The following is a 23,077-nucleotide window of genomic DNA, read 5'->3' on the forward strand; positions in this document are numbered from 1 at the left end:
CGAAGATCACTCCGCCAGCCGTGGTGAGTGTGTATTATGAAAATAGTGCTTATTATAAGGTTTAATTTTCAGAAATTTGAAGTGTGTAAGACGAAAAGTTTGTAAGTTGAGGTCTCACTGTATATATAAAATGTTATGAATGTCATTCTGCTTTACTCCTGTTGCTTATGTATGAATTGCATGTTATTGCCATAGTGCACATACAGTAGTTACTTGTACGTCTCTATGCAGAACCTGTGTCATCTGGAGAGAACAATTTTAAAAACAAACAATACAAATTATCTCATTTGTTTCATCTCAGCACCATCACTATCATCACCACCACTACAGCAATAGTGAGGAGTACTATACAGAGAGCAGCCGGGGATCAGACTTGTCCGACATCATGGAGGAGGACGAGGAAGATCTCTACTCTGAGATGCAATTAGAAGAGGGTCGCAGGAGGAGTATCAACTCTCACAACTCTCTAAAGGTAGGATTGCACATCTCGGTATGGTGACAATGGTTATGGCAAATGGTGGGATGGTCCAGTTGGGTAGCAAATGTTTCGAATCACCATTCCTAGGTTCTCTCTCTCTTTTTTTTCTTGCAACCAAGCCCACAGTGGCTTTGCCTGGCTGAATTAACCCTGCCTCCCTTCACCCTCCAGTTCTGCTTAATGCAAGGCTGAGCTCATGAGAATGGCTGTATATCCAGTACATACAATAGTTAGTATAGCATGACACCGGGTGGCAGCTGAAGACTAAAACAATGTGCAATCCTGGTTTGCGCTGCATTTTCATGTGCTTTGTGTTTTACTAGTTTAAGACATTGCTTTGGTGATTTTATATATAGCTGATATATTGGTATAGAGGTACCTCAGACAAATGATACCAATGTACAATTTCAGTGGGTCATGGCATACCGTGTGCGCATAGGAATCTCATTTAAGTGGGCACTTAAATGTAAATACTCACCTTTGCTCATGTCTGTCATGTTGTGGGATTTAATTTTTACAATTGGCAGTGATCTGTGGTCACTTGTTCAATGTGGATGTAAAACAACAATGGTCACTCAGTGTTGTGTTACATGCTGTCGAAAATCAAAATGGCCCATAATATGAAACTCACAAAACGTATTCATCTGTTTGTTTATTTTAATTAAAATTCACCATTGTTTTTTTTCATTGCCATTTGTGTGTAACTGTTGCAAAAGATGTACCCCCCTTTCCAAAATACGGTACTTTCAGCACTTCAACGGTACAAAAGTGAAAGCTATTTTCCATTTACAGTACACATCAACTTAACTAATTAGGAGTAGAATGCTTTGGGTGTGGTAGACACGTGCTATCTGTTACAACACAGTTGGAAGCGCCTTGCAAGTGTAAATAGTGACAATATTGAGTGGTACTTCTATGTCCTCAGCTTCTCGTTGGTTTATGGGAAATTTATTGGAGCTGATTCTTTTTTTCCTCAACCCCTCACAAGTCAATCAACAAACATTTTTTTGGCTTTGACCATGTCACCCTTTTCCTGAGCAAATGTCCTTTTTTTACCTTTGTGTCCACATTATTAGTCAGCTGTCACTCCATCATTCCACAGATTCCTGTTCAGAGCATGCCATTTCCTCTTTTTACGGAATGAGACTGCATGAGTTGCTTTCTTGCCACAAATAACTACTACTAATTATGTCTTTATTTTGTCTTCCCCCCATTTATTCTATTCACATGTTGTGTTGTTTCCTGCCTGTGTTTAAAAACCTTCAAACACGTGTCAACTTCCCCTTCCAAAACACCTAACCTTTTGAACTGACTTGCTGAACTGTGAAAACACGTGGAACTTTTTCTTGTGGAGGCGTATTACAAGCGGCAAGACCTTGCAGAGGAAAGAGACTGCTGGGACCTCCAGAGGGAGGTGGTAAAGCAAAAATCGCTGCGTAGCAAGCGTCTCCACAGCATCCCGGAAGTGGAGGAAGAGACGGATGCTGTGGACAACATGGGTCAGAGCCTGCGCTTCGAGGAAGGCGGCCGGCCGGGAACCCTGCGCGCCGCACGGAGGACGTACAGCCATGACGGTTACAAGCACAACCGGATCTCCTCCGGCAAAAGCCTTCACCATTTACAGCACCAGCGCTCATCCCCTCGCTTCGCTGATATCCGCGACTACTACAGTGCAGACGGCCGTATACTGGGTTGGACTAACCGCCAGACCACCAAGAGTCCTGACAGTGGTTTGGACTGCGGTAGTGAAGAAGAAGGATCTCTGGGCAGGGGTCATCGAGGTTACTATACCCACGCAACCCCCATGCGCATTATCCACTGTGAAGGGCCGGTAGAAAGGCGGGCGCTTGCCATGGGCCGTAAGAGAACTTTGACACGGCAGTGCAGTGTGGAAGAGGAGTTTGCCGACATTCCAATGACCTCTGCAAAGTCCGTCCACACTGGTGACTTTAAAAACCGGGAACACTTTGGGCTACAGAACTACCCGCGGCAGGGCGCCCAGAGTGAGGCAAGGCTGAACGAGCTGGACAGGGTCTATTACAGTCCTCACAGGGAGGCTAGGGCCCAGTCTTTGTCCAGGATCCACTGGGACCAGTCGCTGGTGTGTTATTCGCACTTTCTGCTGTACTTTACAATCAGAAAACTGTGGTCAATTTTTGTTTTATGAATGTTGTGTGTTTTTCGTCACGATTATTCCCTTTCTCATCATTTGATGGTTTCGTTGTCTGATCGCATTTCATGGTTGGTCTGATTTTATGTTATGTTGTGGAAGTTACTTTGCTTGTTCTCTGACTGACAGGTGTTTCCTTGTTTTTTAAGATACAGCCAAGCTTTTATTCACCTAAAGGCCATTTTAACAAGTTTTGAGTTGTCATGTCTTTATGGCTAAGATTCCCGTTTAAAGGACAGCAGTTGCCAAGCTGCTTCACTGTGAAAAGTGTTCGTTTACGCCATCTGTCTGCTGGCTGCATCGGTCATATTTCATGACTTGTTGAACAAGACCCTTGTGCGCAAGGCTTCGATGCAGAATCACACCCACCCAGACGCACGCGCACACACACACGCAGGCACGCGCACACACACACACACACACACACACACACACACACACACACACACACACACACACACACACACGCACACACACACACATAGCAAGTTCATAGTTGCTAATTATGTCAGACTACCTTAATTCTTGTTCTTGTTATGGCAAAAAAAGTTTCATATTTTGTTATGATGCACTTTGATGATTGTCACACTTTCCATCCTCAAGTAAAAAACTGTCCTTATTTCCTGCAACACCATTGGTCATTAATTGTCATGGAGCTGACATGCACAGAGCAAAACAAATCAAACAAATGGTCTTTAGTTGAACATGTGACCCTACTAACAACAATCCATGGTGCTATGTTGGGGGTTGATTTCATTTCCTTGTTTTCTTGTGGTTTTATTTTCCTATAATTTAGCCTTCCTAAGGACAAATGGACTCAATCATTTGCCCTTATGGCTTTTTAGTTGTTTTGATAGACTTGTGGTATTTGTTTGTTTTTTTTATGTCAAATGACAACTCTACTCCATGATTTAATAATTTGCTTATTGTTATAACCGTTTTTCTCTTCTTATTCTAAAGCTCATTGGAAACTCACCATCTCACGGAAATGCCAACCGTCTGGACCATACAGGGCGGAAGTCGGTTCACATCGGCAACCCCCCTCAGCGACGGCCCATCCCGTCCATTGGTTAGTGAGGTCACCCAATGAGGAGGCATCCCAAAACCACCCAGAGGGCCACTAATGTCTTTTGCGATCAATACCATGTGTCTCCCTTCCCCATGTGAGCCAAGCTGTCCATCATTTCCATCGTGCATAATCATCACGTGGCCCTCTCATGTCGGGTGTCTGCATACTCTGTAGATACGTACATAGTCATGAGCTGGACTGGCCAAATTTTCATGTGCAGTTGTGCGGGAACGTTACCCACCTAAAATGTATTAACAGTTGCTCAACATGTTTCCAAGTCGCCCTTGTAAACAGTGCAAGCATTGCTGTTTTACAAGACTCAAAATTGACTCCCCATACCCTTGTGTTTTTCCACTTACCCAACCCCTTCCTTCACGTTCTTCATCCAGCTCTTCCTGAATGATTAAATGGGTCATGTGGTGGAGCAGTGTGAGCGTGTGTGGAGAATCTCTGACCATAATGCTGTGATTGGTGTCTTCTGTAGAGATCACCATGGACAGTAACAGTGAGGGGAGTGAGGGAAACCTCTCACCTGTCAAGGAGGATGTTTACTATGAGAGTGTAGCTGGTCGGAGATTATGGCCATCTGTGTCCTCAGAGGATCAATATGGTATGTGGCGCAGCTTCTCACGAAGAGTTCAGTTACCCGACTAACTTAGTGAATGGACAGGGAAAGATTGCAAGAGGTCCGAAGCATTCAACTCTGCCTGATCACTATGCATTGCAATACCCCTTGAGCACCAGTTTGGTTCAGTTTCATACATTTATTTGTTTTGCCGTCTTTAAAGCATACCGGATTTGTATTGCACCATTATTTGTTGAGAATTCAAGTTTAATCGAGAAAGGATTCAAAGCCAGAGCTGTCGTGAAGCACTGGAGCACTTTTTGTAATCCATTAGTGGGTTACACCATGAAAGGCTATGATCAAGACAAACTCTGCCAAGATGAACTGAACGACTGCGATGGGTTACTGTAAAAAAATGGCCACCTTTTTTTCGACACCATTTCTCTAATCTTTTCTGCACCAGGTTTCACTTTTTACTTTCAATCTTGCAAGATTTTTTTAATTTATAGAGTAACTCCTTGAGTGGAATGCAAGCTGTTTCAAGGTCCTGGTCACGTTTATTCATGACTATGGCATTAATAAATGTCAAGGGCCAAAGTGTTGCTGCCAGAATGTGATTGTTCTAGATCAGACATGGGCAAACTACGGCCCGCGGGCCACATACGGCCCGTTAGGCTTTTTAATCCGGCCCGCCGAACTTGCCCAAATTATAGTACAAACAGTGTCTAAAACTCATGACAAAAAGTTAGCGAACAACAGGGCAGATAACTGAAAAGTTGCCTGCCCCATTTTTCACAACTTGAAGCACAATGAGACAACTAATCACATTAAAAAGCATTGTCACAAAGTATAGTTTTTTTTTTAAATCAAGAACGCACCTACTATAAATGCTACTTTGCTTAATTTACAGTAAATGTGCATGGCTGTAGATTTTGCTGCAGTACTCGACTGTCATTGCGGTGCACAATGCAACGTTTGCATTGCTTCCTACGAGCCACTAAGCCCCTTTCATAAGTCTCACGTACACTTTACAGTCACGGTTTAATGTAAATTTACGTTTTGTAGCGTCACATATGTTGTTAGCTTCTTTTGAATCTTTCTTCTGGTCTGAGGTTCTGTGCATCTATTTTGGAAAATGACGTGCAATTGCACGACTTTATAACGCTTGCAAAAGTCAGGAAGAAAGAAGCAGGCTTCTGATTGGCTGCCGTGCCGAGTATGTAAATTTCAACTGCAGGTAGTCTAGGTTTGTGTGCTCGGCGACGGTACACGTGTATTGTTTGCGCGTGAAGGCGCGAGCGTCAGTGAGGAGTTTGTTGAGCGCGCGGTCAGGACAAACCATCTATGATTTGGCGGAATTTAACATAAGTAGGTATTATTGAGCTTGAATATTTCGTTGTGTAATAATATGTTTTGAATGTTGAAAGTCATTCCATTTTTCAATAAATGTTGATTTCTTTAACTTTGCCCCTTCGATGGAAACTTATTAAAATAAATCACAGTGCATATGTTATTTTAATCTATTTCCATTTCCTCCTCCAAGTATCTGCGAAATAGTATATAAATGCCATATTCCTTGAGACAAATTTATTAACTGATCAGGGATATTTTTCACATTTGAAAGACAGTTAGTAAATTGGGTTGTAGTGTTCTTACTGTGCTATGAGGTTTGTACATACTACATTTAAAGGACAACCGGCACCATTTTTTGTTTTTGTTTCCCACTGACATCAGAAAAACGTTTTATAGCATCTAAAATACCCAAATCAGGCAGGCTGATATTTTTAGTTAAATGAAAAACACCAATAAAAATGACTTCAAAATGAATCCGGAAATGGTCAGTTTCAGAAGGTCCCACCCCCCTGTTCGTGACGTCACGCCAAGACATCTTGCCTTTGATCGAGAATCAAAACAATGGCTTCAGATTCGGAGAAGATGTTTTCTTGTTACTCATCCAGTTATGAATATGATTCAAATAGTTCTGAAGAGGAACGCATAAATGTTTGCAATTGATTCAAGGAGTCCTCCCATATCAATTCGAGCCGTCAATGACAGCAATGTAGCACCCAGAAAATGCAGAAGATGGCGCCCAAGCGCCGTTGGAAATGGGCTGATTTGTCAGCTGGGAATTTGTGTCAGCGAATATCAAATAGTTGTCTTGGTGCAACACACAACGATTCACCATGGCGTTATTTACGTGTTTTCCTTCTAATTTCACCATCAACACGAAGTTTTCAGACCAAACAAAGTACCCAAAATCCATTGTATGCATTGTCAGGGGCGGTCCTAACGTGACGTCACATGGGGATCGTCATCAACTCGAAAACAAGACTTCATGAATATTCAGCGCAAGTCTTAAAACGTAAACTATAGCTATATGCTGTGGAATCTTTGTAAAATACGCTCAGTCGAAGTCATTTGAAGTGATTTTATAAATTATGGACATAACTTGTTCAGAGTATTTCCGGCCCAAACACTCCCTCCAAATGCTCCTGGCCCGGCCCCTCTGTCAAATTTTAGAACCCAATGCGGCCCGCGAGTCAAAAAGTTTGCCCACCCCTGTTCTAGATACACTCATAATTTGAGTCATTAGTGGTCAAACAAGCATAAAAAACTCCAGGTGAGAGTATTAACAATACAATGATTGACAAATTGCTCATTGTGTGAGGTGGACATGGAACTACTGTATGGTGTCATCCATGATTATGTTCAATATATGTGTTGGACAAAGGCATATTTTTATTTTTATTTAAGTTTTTGCTCGAATTTGGGAGCATATCCTTTTAGGGGTATCAGACATTAGTGATTCAACTATATTTCGAATGAAACAGGTCCAAATCATTTGAAGAATATGTAGCATTCTTGTGCATCATGGTTGTTCACATCGATGAATCCCTTTTTCTATCATCCACAACACTTTTCATTAGTTTTAATCAATCGTCAGGCAGATTGTTCAGACTGACCATTGAAACATACGACATGATTCATAAGACGTATGAAGAACTGATAGCAGGTTCATCATACCCCTCCCTTCTCCCCCCTCACTGGCCTCATCGAGAACCTCTTGAGTATTTCCTGTCTGTATGGGTTATCAGTCATACAGGTCATGGTAATCTGCAAAGGTTGAATCAAGGCAACTGCTACATTGCTTGTTGCAGACGTTTCACCCTTTTTTTTCAAAATGTTTTTTTGGGTCTACTGTTTAGGTGTGGAGTCCTTAAGCCTATACCTAAATTTACGTGTCTTTTCCCTGGCAGTGGTAAACAATATGGTGTTGTTGCACTGTACGCGCAATGAAACAAATGTCCTTAATACTAAACAATTGTTCTCTGTTAAACCACATATGGTGCCATCACATTTCACGTCCTGATTCAGTCTTTAGACTTGGGCGTCATGACTCACTTTCATTTGGCCCTGGCATTTGTTGACGCTCGGTTTGTCAGAGGCTTCCCAATGTGAGCCTGTGTTGAGGGTTTTCTCTGCTCTGTTGTTGAGGGTTCTGATAACACCATGGTCTGCGATCCAGTAGGTGACAGGAGTTTCTGGGTACCTCAATATTGTGGTATGTCTTTCTCGGCTTGCGTGTTACAGTCCAAAAATGACAAGGTGTCCTATTTGATGTCTTCTCATCCTTTCTTTCTGTCCTCATAGTTGAAATGGTCAGCAAACAAAATCTACTTTGATCTGTCATCACTGCTTGCACCAGTTGATGGGTTAAGTTCCTCGAAGGAATCCAGTGCTTTTTTTTCCTTCTACTTTTTCCATGTCTATATTGGCCACAAGTCAAACAAGATCTTCCTGGTTGCCTTGATTCAGCCTTTAAATTGTTTTCTGTGTCTGCTGCCCTTTTTTGTTTCTGGGCGTTTTCACATATGGCATAATATTTTGAACATAGGAGTGCAACCTCCTCATGATATCCAACTCAGGGAAGGCATGTTTTTCTCTTGCCCTTGGTGAGATAAGGTAATGAAACAGCAATGATAAAGTGTGCTTTGCTTCTTGTTCAGTCCTCATATCATCACATTATTGTTTTTTCCCCTTCACCCAAAAGGTAATAAGCTTGTTATGCTGCATCATGTGCTGTGACGCCCACAGCGAAGCACATATGTAAGGAAAGAGGCAAGTTTGTAATTTGGAAATTTGGATTGAATTAAATCAAATGTTTTAATTGGCATTTGGCTCTTTTGGTACACATGTGTGTCAAGTACTTCCCTGTCAGCTCTAACAAACAGACATCTTCTGCTCTGATCGTCACGGCAGCCCATGAGGCTTTTTGAGGCCAATAGTAGCAGCAGAGGCCTCCTTTCTGTTTCAGACAGTTACGGGGGACGCAGGCACGGGAGGGGACGCCGCTCGCTGGATGACGTGGAAGAATCAGAACCAGATGAGCTGACGCGTGTCTTTGTGGCCCTGTTTGACTACGACCCGCTGTCCATGTCTCCTAACCCCGATGCTGCTGACGAGGAGCTTCCTTTCAAGGAGGGCCAAGTCATCAAGGTAAGGGCTTGACCTGGAAACGCAACTGAAGTCCTCGCATTGCCCACAACAAGATCTCACACTTTATCCGTCTGCCAGATGATTGTGTTGCCATTAAATGCCAAATTACATCAGTCAGTCCCAGAAGTATATGAGAGGTTTTCTGCTGAGGTCTATTGTCTCCTTCCTTATCCTACATAAAACCACTGCTTTACAACTTGCATTGGCATCCATAAAGATGTCTCCAATGTATATTATGACAATAAGATATATGCCACAATTTCTGAGTATTCCTGATGTCTTTTGAATTTGTAAGTCGTTTTTTTTCCTGCAATCTGTCACTTCAATCGTCTTTCTCGCCCACCCGTTACCCATATTTTCATCTATCTTTTGCCTTTAGGTGTTTGGAAATAAAGACACGGATGGCTTCTATAGGGCAGAAATCCGAGCGCGAGTGGGTTTGATTCCTTGCAATATGGTGTCTGAAATTCAAACAGAGGATGGTAACATGATGGGCCAGCTACTCAAACAGGGCTTTCTGCCGCTCAATACCCCTGTGGACAAGTTAGGTGAGGAGACCTCCACTGACACCATGCTGTTGTCTCTTGTATTATTCTCTGCTGTTGACTTTTCTTCTTTATTTTTCTCCAATGTTTCCATTTTTTTCATTTTCTTCTTTCCTGTAAAGTAAACTGTGAGCGTTTCAAAGATGGTCGTGCAATAAATCGAAGGTCCAGAAAGTCCAAGCGAGGTCTGTGCCCTGTTCTCTCCTTCTTGCTCGAACTTCTAACTATTGACTATTTGCTTCATTTCAAAGCCCCCTAAAGCTCAGCTGAAGTTGACATCAGTTTAGAATTCTTGAATTTTGGAATAAATATATTCTTTCGGACAAAGTGAGAAGTGAATCATCAGTGACGGTAATGTGAAGTTATGGTTTTCACAACCAGGGTTCATGCCTCCCTTTGAACATTTCTATTCATGACCTCCACTTTTTTCCCGCACTTTTGATAAGAATTTTGATCCCTTTTTTGTTCTCATGTGGTTCCAGTAAATGTGACACATCATGCAAGATTGCTCTTACAACACCTACTACTACTACTACCAATAATCAGAATGATTGATGATTGATGATGAATAATAATAAATATGAAAGTAAAACCATCGCAGATGATTGATTTCCTGACTTTGAGATCCTATCGTGAAAATATGTATGGCTGACGCTGTTCTTGGTTCACAGAAAGAAACAGACGGAGTGGTCGTCAACATTCGATGACAACCCGCAGAATGGTGGCACTGTATGACTACGACCCTAGAGAGAGTTCCCCAAACATTGATATTGAGGTACTGGCCTCCTACAAATTAGACACCTATGTGGAATTAAAGACAAAAATATATACAGTAATTATAATGAAAATGTTTTTAAAAATACATGGAATGAGCACTTAATATAAATTTGAGGACATTTGTTTTGACTGAAGTCTGTATGCAGAGTCTGTCTGTATGCAGTTCTCATCATGAATAATGCTTCATAATTTATAAGTTTTACATTTTTAGCTACACTGTAGCAGTTGAGGAATGAGAACACACGGTCGATTGGAGTACGTCTTTATTCCAACTGCTAACAAGGAGAAAGTAAAGTAAAACCGAAACTGCAGTGAAATATATGTGACATAAACCCGCCCCCTCCCGTACACCTGCTGGGTGAGATGCCCGGTCCCAGTGCCCGCCACACAGCCCCCCCCAGAACACCCAGAAGGACAGTCAAGGCGAAAATCTTGCAGGGGGCTTGACCAGCCTGCGACAACGACTATGCAGTCCGTCGTTCGGTGGTAAAGGTGAAATTGCTCGGGCAGGTGATCCGGGTGAGAACTGAGTGGGGGAACGACACTCAACCCTGGCATGCCGCGGAGAGGCTGGAGGTTTTGGAGGGCGTCCGCGACGTGGGACCTGGGCCGGCGAAACGTCCTCGCCTGCAATTATGTGAGCCGGCTTGAGTCTGTCTATAGAAACGCCCTCCCTTCTCCCACCCATATCGAGCACAAAACTCTTTTCCCCGTGTTCGAGCACTCTAAACGGGCCATCATACGGCGGCCGGAGGGGAGAGCGGTGGGCATCATGACGCACGAAGACGAAACGGGCTGACCTGAGAGCAGACGGAACGAATATTTTGGGGACGCCGTGGTGAAATGGTGCTGGAGCCAGGGGCTCCCCTGGCAAAAGGGGGAAAGAAGGTGCACCCGAAGCTTCAGGCAGGAGTTCACCAGGGATGCGGAGTGGCTGACCGAGTACTAACTCTGCCGGAGCGGCGTTAAGGTCTTCTTTAGGAGCTGAACGTAACCCGAGCAGGACCCACGGAAGCCGGTCAACCCAGTTACCGTCCGATAGTGCGACCCGTAGCGCGGCTTTAAGTGACCGGTGGAAACGTTCACACATCCCGTTAGCCTGTGGGTGGTAGGCCATAGTGCGGTGTACCTGCACACCCAAGGACTGCGCCATGGCCGACCAGAGCTCGAACACAAACTGGGGGCCTCTGTCCGAAGTGATATCGGACGGCGTGCCGAAACGTGCGACCCAGGATGACAGAAATGCGCGGGCAATGTCTGTCGAGGTTGTGGAGGACAGGGGGACAGCTTCCGGCCACCTAGTGGTCCGATCGACCATAGTGAGGAGATGTGTGCAACCCTGCGAAGGAGGGAGGGGCCCGACCAGGTCCACATGGACGTGGTCAAATCTCCTGGCCAGAATCGGAAAAGTTTCTAGGTTCGCCCGGGTGTGCCTGTGGACTTTGGCGCGCTGACATGCCACGCATGCAGCTGCCCACTTCCTGACGTCCTTTCTTAACCCAGGCCAGACAAACTTGGCCCCAAGTAGTTTGACTGACGCCCGGACGCCAGGGTGTGAAAGGGAATGAATTGAATCAAAAATTCGCCGACGCCACTCCTGCGGAACCACGGGACGAGTGCGACCCGTAGACACATCACAGAGGAGAGCGGGACCCCCTTCACACACTGCCACCTCCTCCAGTTTCAGGGCCGTGCCTGCTGCCTTGAGTTCGTGGATGTCCGGATCCTCAGATTGGGCCGTGGCCATCTCTGAGAAATCCACCCCGAGCTGGACTGAACAAACAATCGTGCGTGACAGGCAATCGGCCACAGGGTTACATTTGCCGGCCACATGCCGAATGTCTGTTGTGAATTCGGAAATAGCCGCTAGATGCCGTTGCTGTCGGGCCGACCACGGTTCGGTCACCTTGGACATGGCGAATGTAAGGGGTTTATGATCTACGTAGGCGGTGAACCGGCGCCCCTCGAGGAGGAAACGAAAATGGCGCGTTGCAAGATAGAGTGCTAACAACTCTCTGTCGAAAACACTATACTTGCGTTCGTTATCTTGCAGCTTCCGACTGAAAAATGCAAGGGGCTGCCATTCGTTCTCCACGAGCTGCTCAACCACCGCCCCTACGGCAACATCAGACGCGTCGGTAGTCAAGGCCACCTGTGCGGTTGAGATCGGGTGGACCAGAAGAGTTGCACCCGCAAGAGCCTCCTTGGCTCGTTCAAAGGACTGCACTCATTGCGGGGCCCACTCGACGGGGTCATTAGCCTTCTTTTTTCTCAAGGCGCCGTAGAGGGGTTGTAGGAGGTCGGCTGCGTGAGGAAGAAACCGGTTGTAAAAATTTATCATGCCCAAAAACTCCTGCAAAGCTTTAACTGTGGCTGGGCGGGGGAAATTCACCACAGCCTGCACTTTGGCGGGTAAGGGGATGGCACCCTGTGGAGAAATGCGGTGCCCCAAGAAATCGATCTTGGGCAAACCAAATTGGCACTTCACAGGGTGAACGATAAGGCCATGCACATCAAGACGCTTAAAAACCGTTCTTAAGTGCGACAGGTGTTCCTCTGGTGAAGGGCTGGCCACAAGAATGTCGTCGAGGTAGACGAACACAAAATCTAGGCCTCGCAAGACTGAGTCCATCAGTCTCTGAAAGGTCTGTGCCACCCCCTTCAGGCCAAAAGGCATACGGAGGAATTCAAAAAGGCCAAAAGGGGTTATTACTGCAGTTTTTGGCACATCTTCTGCCCGTACTGGAACCTGGTGATAACCGCGAACGAGATCAACTTTGGAAAAGATCACGGCTCCGGCCAAACGTGCGGAAAAGTCCTGGATGTGCGGAATTGGGTAACGTTCGTGTGTGGTTACATTATTAAGCCGACAAAAATTACCGCACGGCCGCCAAGAACCGTCACTTTTGGGCACCATGTGCAATGGTGAGGCCCACGGGCTGTTGGAACGCCTCACGATGCCCAAGCGCTCCATCGTCGCGAACTCCCCTTTCGCCATTGCCAATTTTTCCGCGTCGAGGCGACGAGCGCGGGCAAAAACTGGCGGGCCAACCGTTGGAATGAAATGTTGTACCCCGTGTTTTGTATCGGCATTGGAAAAGGCGGGTGTGGTTAACGACGGATAATCGGTAAGCAGGCGTTCATAAACGTTACCTGACGTTAAATAATTTGCGTGCGTCAACGCTCCAAGCCCTCCAGCCTCACATGGGAAAGTGGCGAAAGAGATGGCGTCGATCAAACGACGGTTAGCAATGTCCACAAGCAGTCCATGAGCGCATAAAAAATCCGCGCCGATTATCGGAACTGTAATCGAGGCCACAATAAAGTCCCACTCGAATTTTCGTTCGTGGAAACACACAGTTACCGACCTGGTGCCAAAGCTGGCGATGGGCGAGCCGTTAGCTGCGCGCAGGGGAGGCCCACATCCACCTGCCGTCTTGTCCGAGGCCGTGGGCGTCAGCAGGCTTACTTGTGCCCCGCTGTCCACCAGAAAACGTCTACCTGACGAGAAGTCTGTGATAAAAAGCAGCTCGCTTTCGTTGCCGGCACCCACGGCCGCTATTGGGTGCCGGCGCTGGCGTTTCCCGGAGCCTCGTAGGTGCAGGGTGGTGTGCAGCGTCGGGCCTTGGCGCCAAACCGCTGGTGGAAAAAACAGAGGGTTTTCTCGTGTCGCTTCCGCGTGACCACTCCGGCTACTAGGGTCGGGTCGATGTTCACTGCCGCTCCGCCGAGGGGTTCGGCCGTCACGCTTTGCACGGCGAACCTCCGTGATGCCAGCAGCACCCGGTCCGCTTCTTCAGCCAAACCTCGGTAGTCGCCGGTGGCTAGGCACGTCGAGTTGGCTAGCACGGCGCGCACAGAGGCCGGTAGCTGGCGAAGGAACACGTGGGGGAACAGGAATCCGCCGTCATCCGAACCCAGTAGCGACAACATTTTGTCCATCAGGTCCACTGCTGTTCCGTCGCCGAGTCCTGGAAGAGAAAGAAGCCTGTCTGCTCTCTCAGAGGCCGACAACGTGAACCGTCGGAGCAGCAGGTGTTTGAGCGCTGCGTATTTTTCGCTCGGTGGAGGTGCACGCAAGAGAGGCAGCACACGACGAGTCGTCTGTTCGTTGAGAGACGGCACGACGTTGAGAGACGCGCTTCCACATGTTGGAACCACGAAGCCGGGTCGCTACTCCAAAACTCGGGCAGCTTCGCGGCGTAAGCTGCGAGCTGAGGCGCCGGTCGTGGCGGTATGGCCGTGGAAGATATCACTTCATCTGCTGCCATGAACATTTCGAACGTCGGGGTCACCAGTGTAGCAGTTGAGGAATGAGAACACACGGTCGATTGGAGTACGTCTTTATTCCAACTGCTAACAAGGAGAAAGTAAATAAAACCGAAACTGCAGTGAAATATATGTGACATAAACCCGCCCCCTCCCGTACACCTGCTGGGTGAGATGCCCGGTCCCGGTGCCCGCCACAACACATTTTTTTATTTTTGATGTATCGACTTGGAAATAACCTTTGAATTTCACCTTTTACTGTCACTGATGTGGTGATGGAGGGCCCCAAAAAGCTTACAAGCAAACTAAATCCAAAACAAGTCCTGAAAACAAGAAGTAAAAGTAACAACAAAATTCATTGCGTAAACAACAAAATTGAAAGTGATGTATCTACCCCGGTCAAGGATGACGCTTCGTACTGATGTCACAACGTTTATTGTGAAACACTTGAACACCGTGAAAACTATAAAGAACATTGAAACAACAACATTACAATAAGTTCGACAAAACATTCAGTCAATAAGGAAATTAATAACGTACCGTGTGCACCTTATTAACCGAAAGTAGATAAACGACGTAGACTTGAAACTTTCGTTGCTCTGCTTGTCTCTCTCTCGAGACTTTCGTGACTCTGCTTGTGTCTCCCTCTCGAGACTTTCGTTACTCTGCTTGTGTCTCTCTCTTGAGACTCGTTCTCTATCTAGCGGTCGCTCTCCTTGTGTCTCTCTCTCGAGACTTTCGTTCCTTCTGTCTCGCCGTACTCGCTTTTATCTACAACACCTGACACGGAAGCGGAAGTGACGATGACAAACATTATAAATAAAGTATCAAAGACGATTGTTTAGAAAAACACACATATAACGTTTCACATATAGACATTAAACACTTTTACAGAACAACAAGTATATATAAATTATATTTTTGTTGTCGTGGCAACCAATAACCAGATACCCGCCAGTTACAAGTGATAAACAAAAACCAACAGAATGGGGACAGCAACAGAGACAGCATCAGAAGCAATGACACGACACTGGGCTGGGAGTGTTTTTAACAGAAAACCTACTAAGACATGATGAACAACAGGTGTGGAAGAGCCATACAGAGCCACTTGTTGGTCCCAAACAAATCAACCGTGACACGTAGACGCTTACTGCTAGTTACTTTTGAGTAAAACTTAAGGGCAATCAGAAAAAGGATCAAAATCAAAAATCAGCAGACAAAGACCAAGCCAAAGCGGATGTGTTCCTCGAATCTGAACATGTTTTTGGATTGGATTTCCAAGAAACAATATCACACAAAAACTTTTCCCTAAAAAGCTATTTGTTCTAACAATGGTTATGACACTGAAGGTAAATTAATGAAAACACAATATTAAAAAACCCATTGCTCAATGAAATAAAATGGAAATGTCGTTAGCACGTTGACTTCACAGTGGCTTTGGGCTCAATCCCCACTTCGGTCTGTGTGGAGTTTGCTTGCAGGTTCTTCGTGGGGAGAACCCAGTTTCTTCCTACATTCCAAAAACATGCATGGCAGGCAGATTGAAGACACCAAATTGCCCCTCGGTGTGAATGTGAGACCGGGTGGTTTGTTTGTCTCTGTGTGCCTTGTTGGTAACCGGTTCAGGTTGTCCCCCGCCTACTGCCCGAAAACAGCAGTGATAAGCTCAAGCACACACCGCAAGCCTGGTGACTAAATCAGTTCGGAAAAAGAATGAATGAATGAGCTTTCTGGGTTGATTTGAATTATAGTTGTTTCGGTACTATTGTACGTAATTTTAGAAGAGGCCACGAAAACAGAATTGTTTTAGAATTGTAGTTTTCCTCATTTCAACACACAATACACAGTGCACTTTTTATTTGTTCATTCATTCATTCATTAATTCATTCATCGGCACCTGAAAAACAATCCGTGGCCCGGTAGTCAAGTGGTTCGCACACCGACTTCACTGTGCAGAGGTAACGAATTTAAGACCCGGTCTGGCCTCACTGTGTAGAGTTTGCATGTTCTCCCCAGGCCCTAGTTGGTATTATACCGGTCTTCCGGTTTCTTCCCACGTTCCAAAAGCATGCGTGACAGGCTGATTGAATAGTCTAGATCAGGGGTGTCCAAAGTCGGTCGTCGAGGGCCGCCGTCCTGCCTGTTTTCCAGCTCTCCCAGGAGCAACGCACCTGATTCAAATCATCAGGACCATTTTGATGCTGCTTCAGAGCTGGTTGATGAGCTGATCATTTGAATCAGGTGTGTTGCTCCTGGGAGAGCTGGAAAACAGGCAGGACAGCAGCCCTCAAGGACCGACTTTGTACACCCCTGGTCTAGATCGTCCCTAGGTGTGAGTGTGTGCGTGTATGGTTGTTTGTCTCTGTGTGCCCTGTGATTGGCTGGCAAACAATTCAGGGTGCCACCCGCCTAGTACCCGAAGACGGCTGGGATAGGCTCCAGCACCCCATCGACCCTAATTAGGATCAAGCTGTGTGGAAGATGAATGACTTTAGGGCATTTTACATTGTTTTGCATCCTTCTTTCATTTTGAAGTTAAAATGCATACAATTCTCCAAAAGGAACCAGTTGGTGATTCTGGTATATAGTGTCACCACAACCGTACCGGCCTGAAGCTGAGGCAAAATGGATTTGTGAAATGACATAGCTGTCATCTCACAAGTCAGTCTGCCTTTAGAAAGGTCCGGGTAAAACGTGTCATGAATTGTTTCTTTCCAGCCTTTGGTTTTTACTCACTCTGACTTTTTTATTGGCACTCCCATTCCACCGACACAGTGTGCGGGCCACAGACTAGATGATGAGGTGAGTGAGGTTGAGGAGGATGCGTTGCTGTATGCTCTGTGTGTGTTTTCCTTCCTTAAGTGTGGGCGTCCAAAGCTGATGCTGGCGTTCACAGTCCAGGGCGGTCACTAAAACGAGACCGCTCCACAATGCCTGAGCTAACGTCTCCCCTCCTCACTGTGGTCTTTGTGTGAGCGTGTCTGCCCCATGCTGTACATACACCGCATACTGGACAACAACCGTTTGGCTTGTTTGTCCTACCTCGATGATGCCACAGAAGAGATGTCCCCTATGTGCCGCCACCCTCTCTTCAAAAGTCCCAACATATGTTCTCAGTTGCTCCAGTCCAATTGACACTGATCTCCATTAGTGTGATGCTTGACATTCATTTAGAGGACACAATTCAACACTTCCCAATTCTCACCAAATAGATGTTTTTACAAAGACTGTGGTGAAAATGGATAACAATCGGCTTCATGTATTCTGCTTTTTCATTCTGACAGGCTGAATTGACTTTCTGTGCTGGGGATGTCATCACAGTTTTTGGGGAAATAGATGAAGATGGATTTTATTATGTAAGTACCTTTTTTCATTTCAAACATTACATATATTTGTTATCACAGTAAATTATTATTACAATTTAACATCAAAGCACATTTGCCACCTTGAAGATATGGTTTCCTTCGGAGGGCTGTTATGAATTTTGGGAAGCCAAATAAATGTTTAATCCCACTCACATATTACACACACTGCTGTCAGCAAATTGATGAATGACTAGTTTTACCATCAGAAGTCAACAATAATGTTGACTTCAGGGAAATACTTGACACACGTGTACCAAAAGAGCCAAATGCCAATTAAAACATTTAATTTAATTCAATCCAAATTTCCACATTACAAACTCGACTCTTTCCTTCCATATGTGCTTCGCTGTGGGCGTGACAGCACATGATGCAGAATAACAAGCTTATCACCTTTTGGGTGAAGGGGAAAAAACAACAATGTGATGATATGAGGACTGAACAAGAAGCAAAGCACACTTTATCATTGCTATTTCACTACCTTATCTCACCAAGGGCAAGTGAAAAACATGCCTTCCCTGAGTTGGATATCATGAGGAGGTTGCACTCCTACGTTCAAAATATTATGCCATATGTGAAAACACCCAGAAACAAAAAGGGAAGCAGACACAGAAAACAATTTAAAGGCTGAATCAAGGCAACCAGGAAGATCCTGTTTGACTTGTGGCCAATATAGACATGGAAAAAGTAGAAGGCAAAAAAGCACTGGATTCCTTCGAGGAACTTAACCCATCAACTGGTGCAAGCAGTGATGACAGATCAAAGTAGATTTTGTTTGCTGACCATTTAAACCATGAGGCCAGAAAGAAAGGATGAGAAGACATCAAATAGGACACCTTGTCATTTTTGGACTGTAACATGCAAGCCGAGAAAGACATACCACAATATTGAGGTACCCAGAAAACCCACGCCCACAGATCGGTACCTTCTCTTTGACTCCTGTCACCTACTGGATCGCAGACCATGGTGTTATCAGAACCCTCAACGACAGTGCAGAGATAACCCTCAACACAGGCTCACATTGGGTTCTACTGTGGATTACATCTGATCATTTGAAATTTTGGTTCAGATTTTAGCAAGCATCATGGAACTTGACATGCAAGATTTGCTTTCGTGGGCCACATAGAATGATGTGGCGGGCCAGATCTGGACCCCAGGCCTTGACTTTCACACCTGTGCTGTTCACATTTTATAGTATTTTGTGTGTTGTATATAAAATTTCTACACACAAATGTATTCTATAAAATGTAGAATTGAGTGGTAGATGCTTTCCCACTGACAAACCTGGGTACAGTTCTCCCTCCCACCCTGTTATCACCAAAATGTCTGTTGATCTCCAACCGTTTTATTTCATTTTGTTTTATTGCCAAGCTCCCTGGCGCCCTCCACCGAGAGAGAAAAAAAAACTTGAAATTCCATAAATGAAAAGCTGTTGATACGTTCTTTATATTCTATTAACTCATTCACTGCCAGAAGTGCAAAAATGTGTCCACTCCAGTGCCAGGGTTTTTGTCACTGTCACTCGAATTCCAGGACTCACAGAATATTGAGTTTCCGGACTACATCAACATTCAATCCAACATTTGAAATCTTAGACTCTTGTTTCATTAGAAAAAAAAGTTCATTTCTATTTGATTTGGTTCCAGAGATATCGAGTTCATTCCTAAATTATATGGGTCTGGAGTTATATGAGCTTGAAATGAGGGCGGCTGTCCAAAATACAATGCAATACATACATATTGGTTTATATAGCGCCATTAATAACAGTTGAAGGTGGAACAAAGCATGAGCATGGAAAAGGGGGAATTGCTGCTCCTTTGTGGAAAAGATAAAAACATTGCCAAAGGCCATGGCCAACACGTTATCGGCACCCATGCATGAAAAAACATAACCCGAAAAAATTCGGGAATGGCGCTCTATGTCATATTTTCAATTCCCGGGTAAATTTGTTCATGGCAATTAGTATGAATGAGTTAATATGTATATCATATATCTACGCTAGTATCTGGTATGCATTAACATGTATTCCTTTAGTGTCACAGCAACCAGTGCCACTTTTAACAAACTGAGGCGGCAAAGTAAGAAACATACAGTACAGCAGGGGTGGCCAACCTGAGGCTCGTGAGCTGCATGTGGCTCTTTGGCTGCTTTATTGCGGCTCCCGGGCTTTCACACGACAACCAAAATGCCTCGCCGATGGCGCTTCCACTCAAACGTTTCTGAATACGCAGAACGAACCACATCAGCCTATCATCAATCCAGCTACTTGATTGATATAGAAGGCAGCCAATCAGATGACTGAATCACCACTCATGCGCAGAAATCGGTGCTAAGTGGTAAATGCTAAGTCGATTGCAATCGCCCGAGAGCCGGCAGATTTGTCCCAAGTGCACTGCGAAGGGTGGGAGGAGGAAATTGGGGAAAAAAGATTTGTGTGTTAGTGTTTTTAGGTTTCATTTATGTTTGGGCAGTTCGGCTGTTGCTCGTCATGCATGCAATGTTCGTGTGTGCATGGTCATGTGTGTGTGTGTGTGTGTGTGTGCATCCGTGCATTGTCTGCGTGCGTGTTTGTGTGTGTGCGTGTGGCTCTTTGCAGTAACATAATAAAAAAAATAATGGCTCCTCATCTCTGACTGGTTGGCCACCGCTGCAGTGCAGTATATCCTAGAAAAGTAGGCAACTCGTAGTACCAGGGCCGAGTTACGATTGTGCAGCACTACAGCAGGCAGGTTTAATAGGACAAAACATGGTACTAGTGGAGGTGGCAAAAAAAGTCATTCTACAGTACAAGTCTGCGGAATTGAGTGAGGACAAAAAGCTTAAATGAAAAATAAGTGTGACCATCCTTGTACTCCTTCACTTTAGGGTGAGCTCAACGGACACAACGGTCTTGTTCCTTCCAACTTTCTTGAAGAAGTGCCTGATGATGTCGACGTTTTTCTCACGGACTCCCCTTCGCGATACTCCCAAGACACTCCCTCACGGATAAAGACCAAAAGGGTACACGCTCCTTTGCAGTACTAGGCCTGTCATGGTGTTTATACTCTTGTGCTTCGGTTTCTTCTTTCTTGTTTAGTTTCTTTTGAATCTCATTGGTCAAAGTCAAGGACATTTTTGGCTGATGGTGGAAATAGATGTGCACGATCAATGAGAATAAAACCTTTTAAGACTAATACTTGGCAGAACTATTTTTATGTTGATGACAAAAGCCCTACAATGTGTAAAACTGTACTTTACTATATACTGTAGATACATAGAGTATTTATAAAGCATTTTTGATTAAAGTATAACCTTTGGAATTTTCTGCTGTCTCGAAAACAACATTTAAACACCATTTGTGCTTGAACGAATTCTTTCTTATTAGTTTGCTGTACAAAGAGATGCTCACGTAGTGTGTAGGCCAGCATGATTCCAAAGCTCACTTGCATGATTTAGTTCAACACTTTGACAAAAAGAAACAAACAAGCAAAACAAAAAACACTTTTGTAAATTCTTCAAAATGGGGTTGAGGAGGTTGGTTTCTTGTAACGTAGCCCCTGTTACTATTGAAAGCATTTTTTAAAAATGTGATGTTATATTTTGTGCAACAAATATAATATGCAATGACTTCTAAAATAGGTGCTGTGACATACTTTTGTGTCTTGTAATTTGATTTTTTTTCTAGTGCCCACTATTGAAATTCCATCCCCATCTCTCTCTCACTCTCTCTCTATATATATATATATATTTGTGATTTCTTTTCTTCACCTGCTTGGCAAAACAGAAGAAGAGTGTTCATTTCACACCTTAAAGGCTGTGTTTCCATCACGTAAGTGAGCAACTGAGGATACCAAGATTAAGTTCCCCCTCGTCTAATGCAGATGACAGTGGTACCTTTAGTTTCTGGTATGCAACATGTAGACCTAATTCCTCTTTAATGCTGTATCACTTTTAGGCAGTGTGACGGGTGTTACCGGCCGGGTTGGCCAAAACTCTGAACATGCTATTCTTACTGTGTTTTGCTTGGTGAAAGTAACCATCGCCAATGCATTAGACAAGATATGTGGTATCTTCAGTTGTTTCTCCTCCGAGTGTTGTACATGACAATGTGTGTCTTCTCAAATGAGTCTCCTGCTGTAACTCCTTCAAAGCTAAAAGGCAATTTGGCACTGCCCCATCCCTTTGATGTCCCAAGCTAGTTAAAACACGCACCTGGAAATTACCTGAGGTGCGCATTTCGGCAGTACTGACGTACGTCCGTCAAAAAACAAATTTCGCTGACAGGTAAAAATAAAAATAATTGACAAATTAAGCACTGACTTAAGTCAGTGAAATTGCCACAAACCATAGCAACGGACCTATTCGAACAGATGGATTTTGCTGACGACTCACAACATGGTAATGTCACTATTTAATTATTTATTTTTGTGATACAGATTTACAGACAGGTAAAAATGACAAACTGAAATGATGATTTACTGACTTACCGATTTACGGATAATCAGATGGTTCAGCTTGAAAAATAATGACGGGCTTAAAAAAATTGACGGGTACTATGGCCACTAACAGATGACGATTGAAAAATGTTGTAAAATGCCCATCTCTTATAATTATTCACCCTAAAATGCCATACTTCAAAGTAGGGATAAGGAAGTAGATAGCATGTACACATTTGTAAATACATTCTTGAAACAACATTGGACAACCATTTCAATGTTTTTCTTTTTACAACATTGATGACTTTTTTAATTCTCAGTAACAGGGTTCAAAGTTGTGGATTGTACAAAAAAAATGTGCCCAGCTGATGAAAAACAGTTGAGAAAAATATACTTTTATCTTATGGAAAAAATTGAAAGTGTCCATAGCAACAAATTGTAATTAAAACAGAAGAAGATGTTTCTTCACTTAACATCAAGATTACATTAACATTCGATTTTAAAATTCGGCAGGAAGGCAATCACGCAAAATGGACTAACGTTCTAGTAGACTTTTCCATTATAGCAAAAAGTCGTAAAACACAAAAATGACAACCTGGACGTGCGGCCATGACAACTCCAGTATCTTCCACTACTCTAATATAACCTCCTTGTGTTTTTTGATTATCCGAAAGACCAAAGTTGAAGGCATCTTACATTACTCACAAAAACTACAGAATATTCAGCTTTCGGGTGGAAAAAAAAAACTTCATGAACCTTAAATACACTACATAACCTTTACAGATAAACTTGTAACCTTTGGAATGCAAATGTCCAACTGCAAAGTGTTTCAGTACCACTTGCACGTTAACTCATTTTCTGCCATTCACAAATGTATTTGGGAATTGAAAATATGACAGAGCGCCATTCCCAAATTTGCTCGGATTTTGT

At 44.2% G+C, this 23,077-nt stretch overlaps 1 protein-coding gene across 14 annotated transcripts in view; it reads left to right on the forward strand.

Moving 5' to 3' along the window:
• The window catches only part of rimbp2b (RIMS binding protein 2b), a 124,532-nt gene that overhangs the window by 99,826 nt on the left and 1,629 nt on the right, over nucleotides 1-23,077 (forward strand). For 6 of the 14 annotated variants that reach the window (XM_088994576.1, XM_088994580.1, XM_088994581.1 and 3 more), the window contains 11 exons: nucleotides 302-472; nucleotides 1,833-2,579; nucleotides 3,609-3,717; nucleotides 4,202-4,327; nucleotides 8,598-8,779; nucleotides 9,159-9,327; nucleotides 9,447-9,509; nucleotides 9,996-10,099; nucleotides 17,146-17,172; nucleotides 17,655-17,726; nucleotides 20,598-20,732. In XM_088994576.1, the coding sequence (XP_088850702.1) occupies nucleotides 302-472; nucleotides 1,833-2,579; nucleotides 3,609-3,717; nucleotides 4,202-4,327; nucleotides 8,598-8,779; nucleotides 9,159-9,327; nucleotides 9,447-9,509; nucleotides 9,996-10,099; nucleotides 17,146-17,172; nucleotides 17,655-17,726; nucleotides 20,598-20,732 (1,905 nt within the window). Of the gene's footprint in view, nucleotides 1-301; nucleotides 473-1,832; nucleotides 2,580-3,608; nucleotides 3,718-4,201; nucleotides 4,328-8,597; nucleotides 8,780-9,158; nucleotides 9,328-9,446; nucleotides 9,510-9,995; nucleotides 10,100-17,145; nucleotides 17,173-17,654; nucleotides 17,727-20,597; nucleotides 20,733-21,495; nucleotides 21,541-23,077 lie in introns of all 14 variants that reach the window. The other 8 variants (XM_088994586.1, XM_088994590.1, XM_088994582.1 and 5 more) reach the window with 7 other exon arrangements.

The sequence above is a fragment of the Hippocampus bargibanti genome, linkage group LG04 (genome assembly GCF_051943395.1).
Source record: "Hippocampus bargibanti isolate YZ-2025 linkage group LG04, ASM5194339v1, whole genome shotgun sequence".
In the NCBI taxonomy this organism is placed as follows: domain Eukaryota; kingdom Metazoa; phylum Chordata; class Actinopteri; order Syngnathiformes; family Syngnathidae; genus Hippocampus; species Hippocampus bargibanti.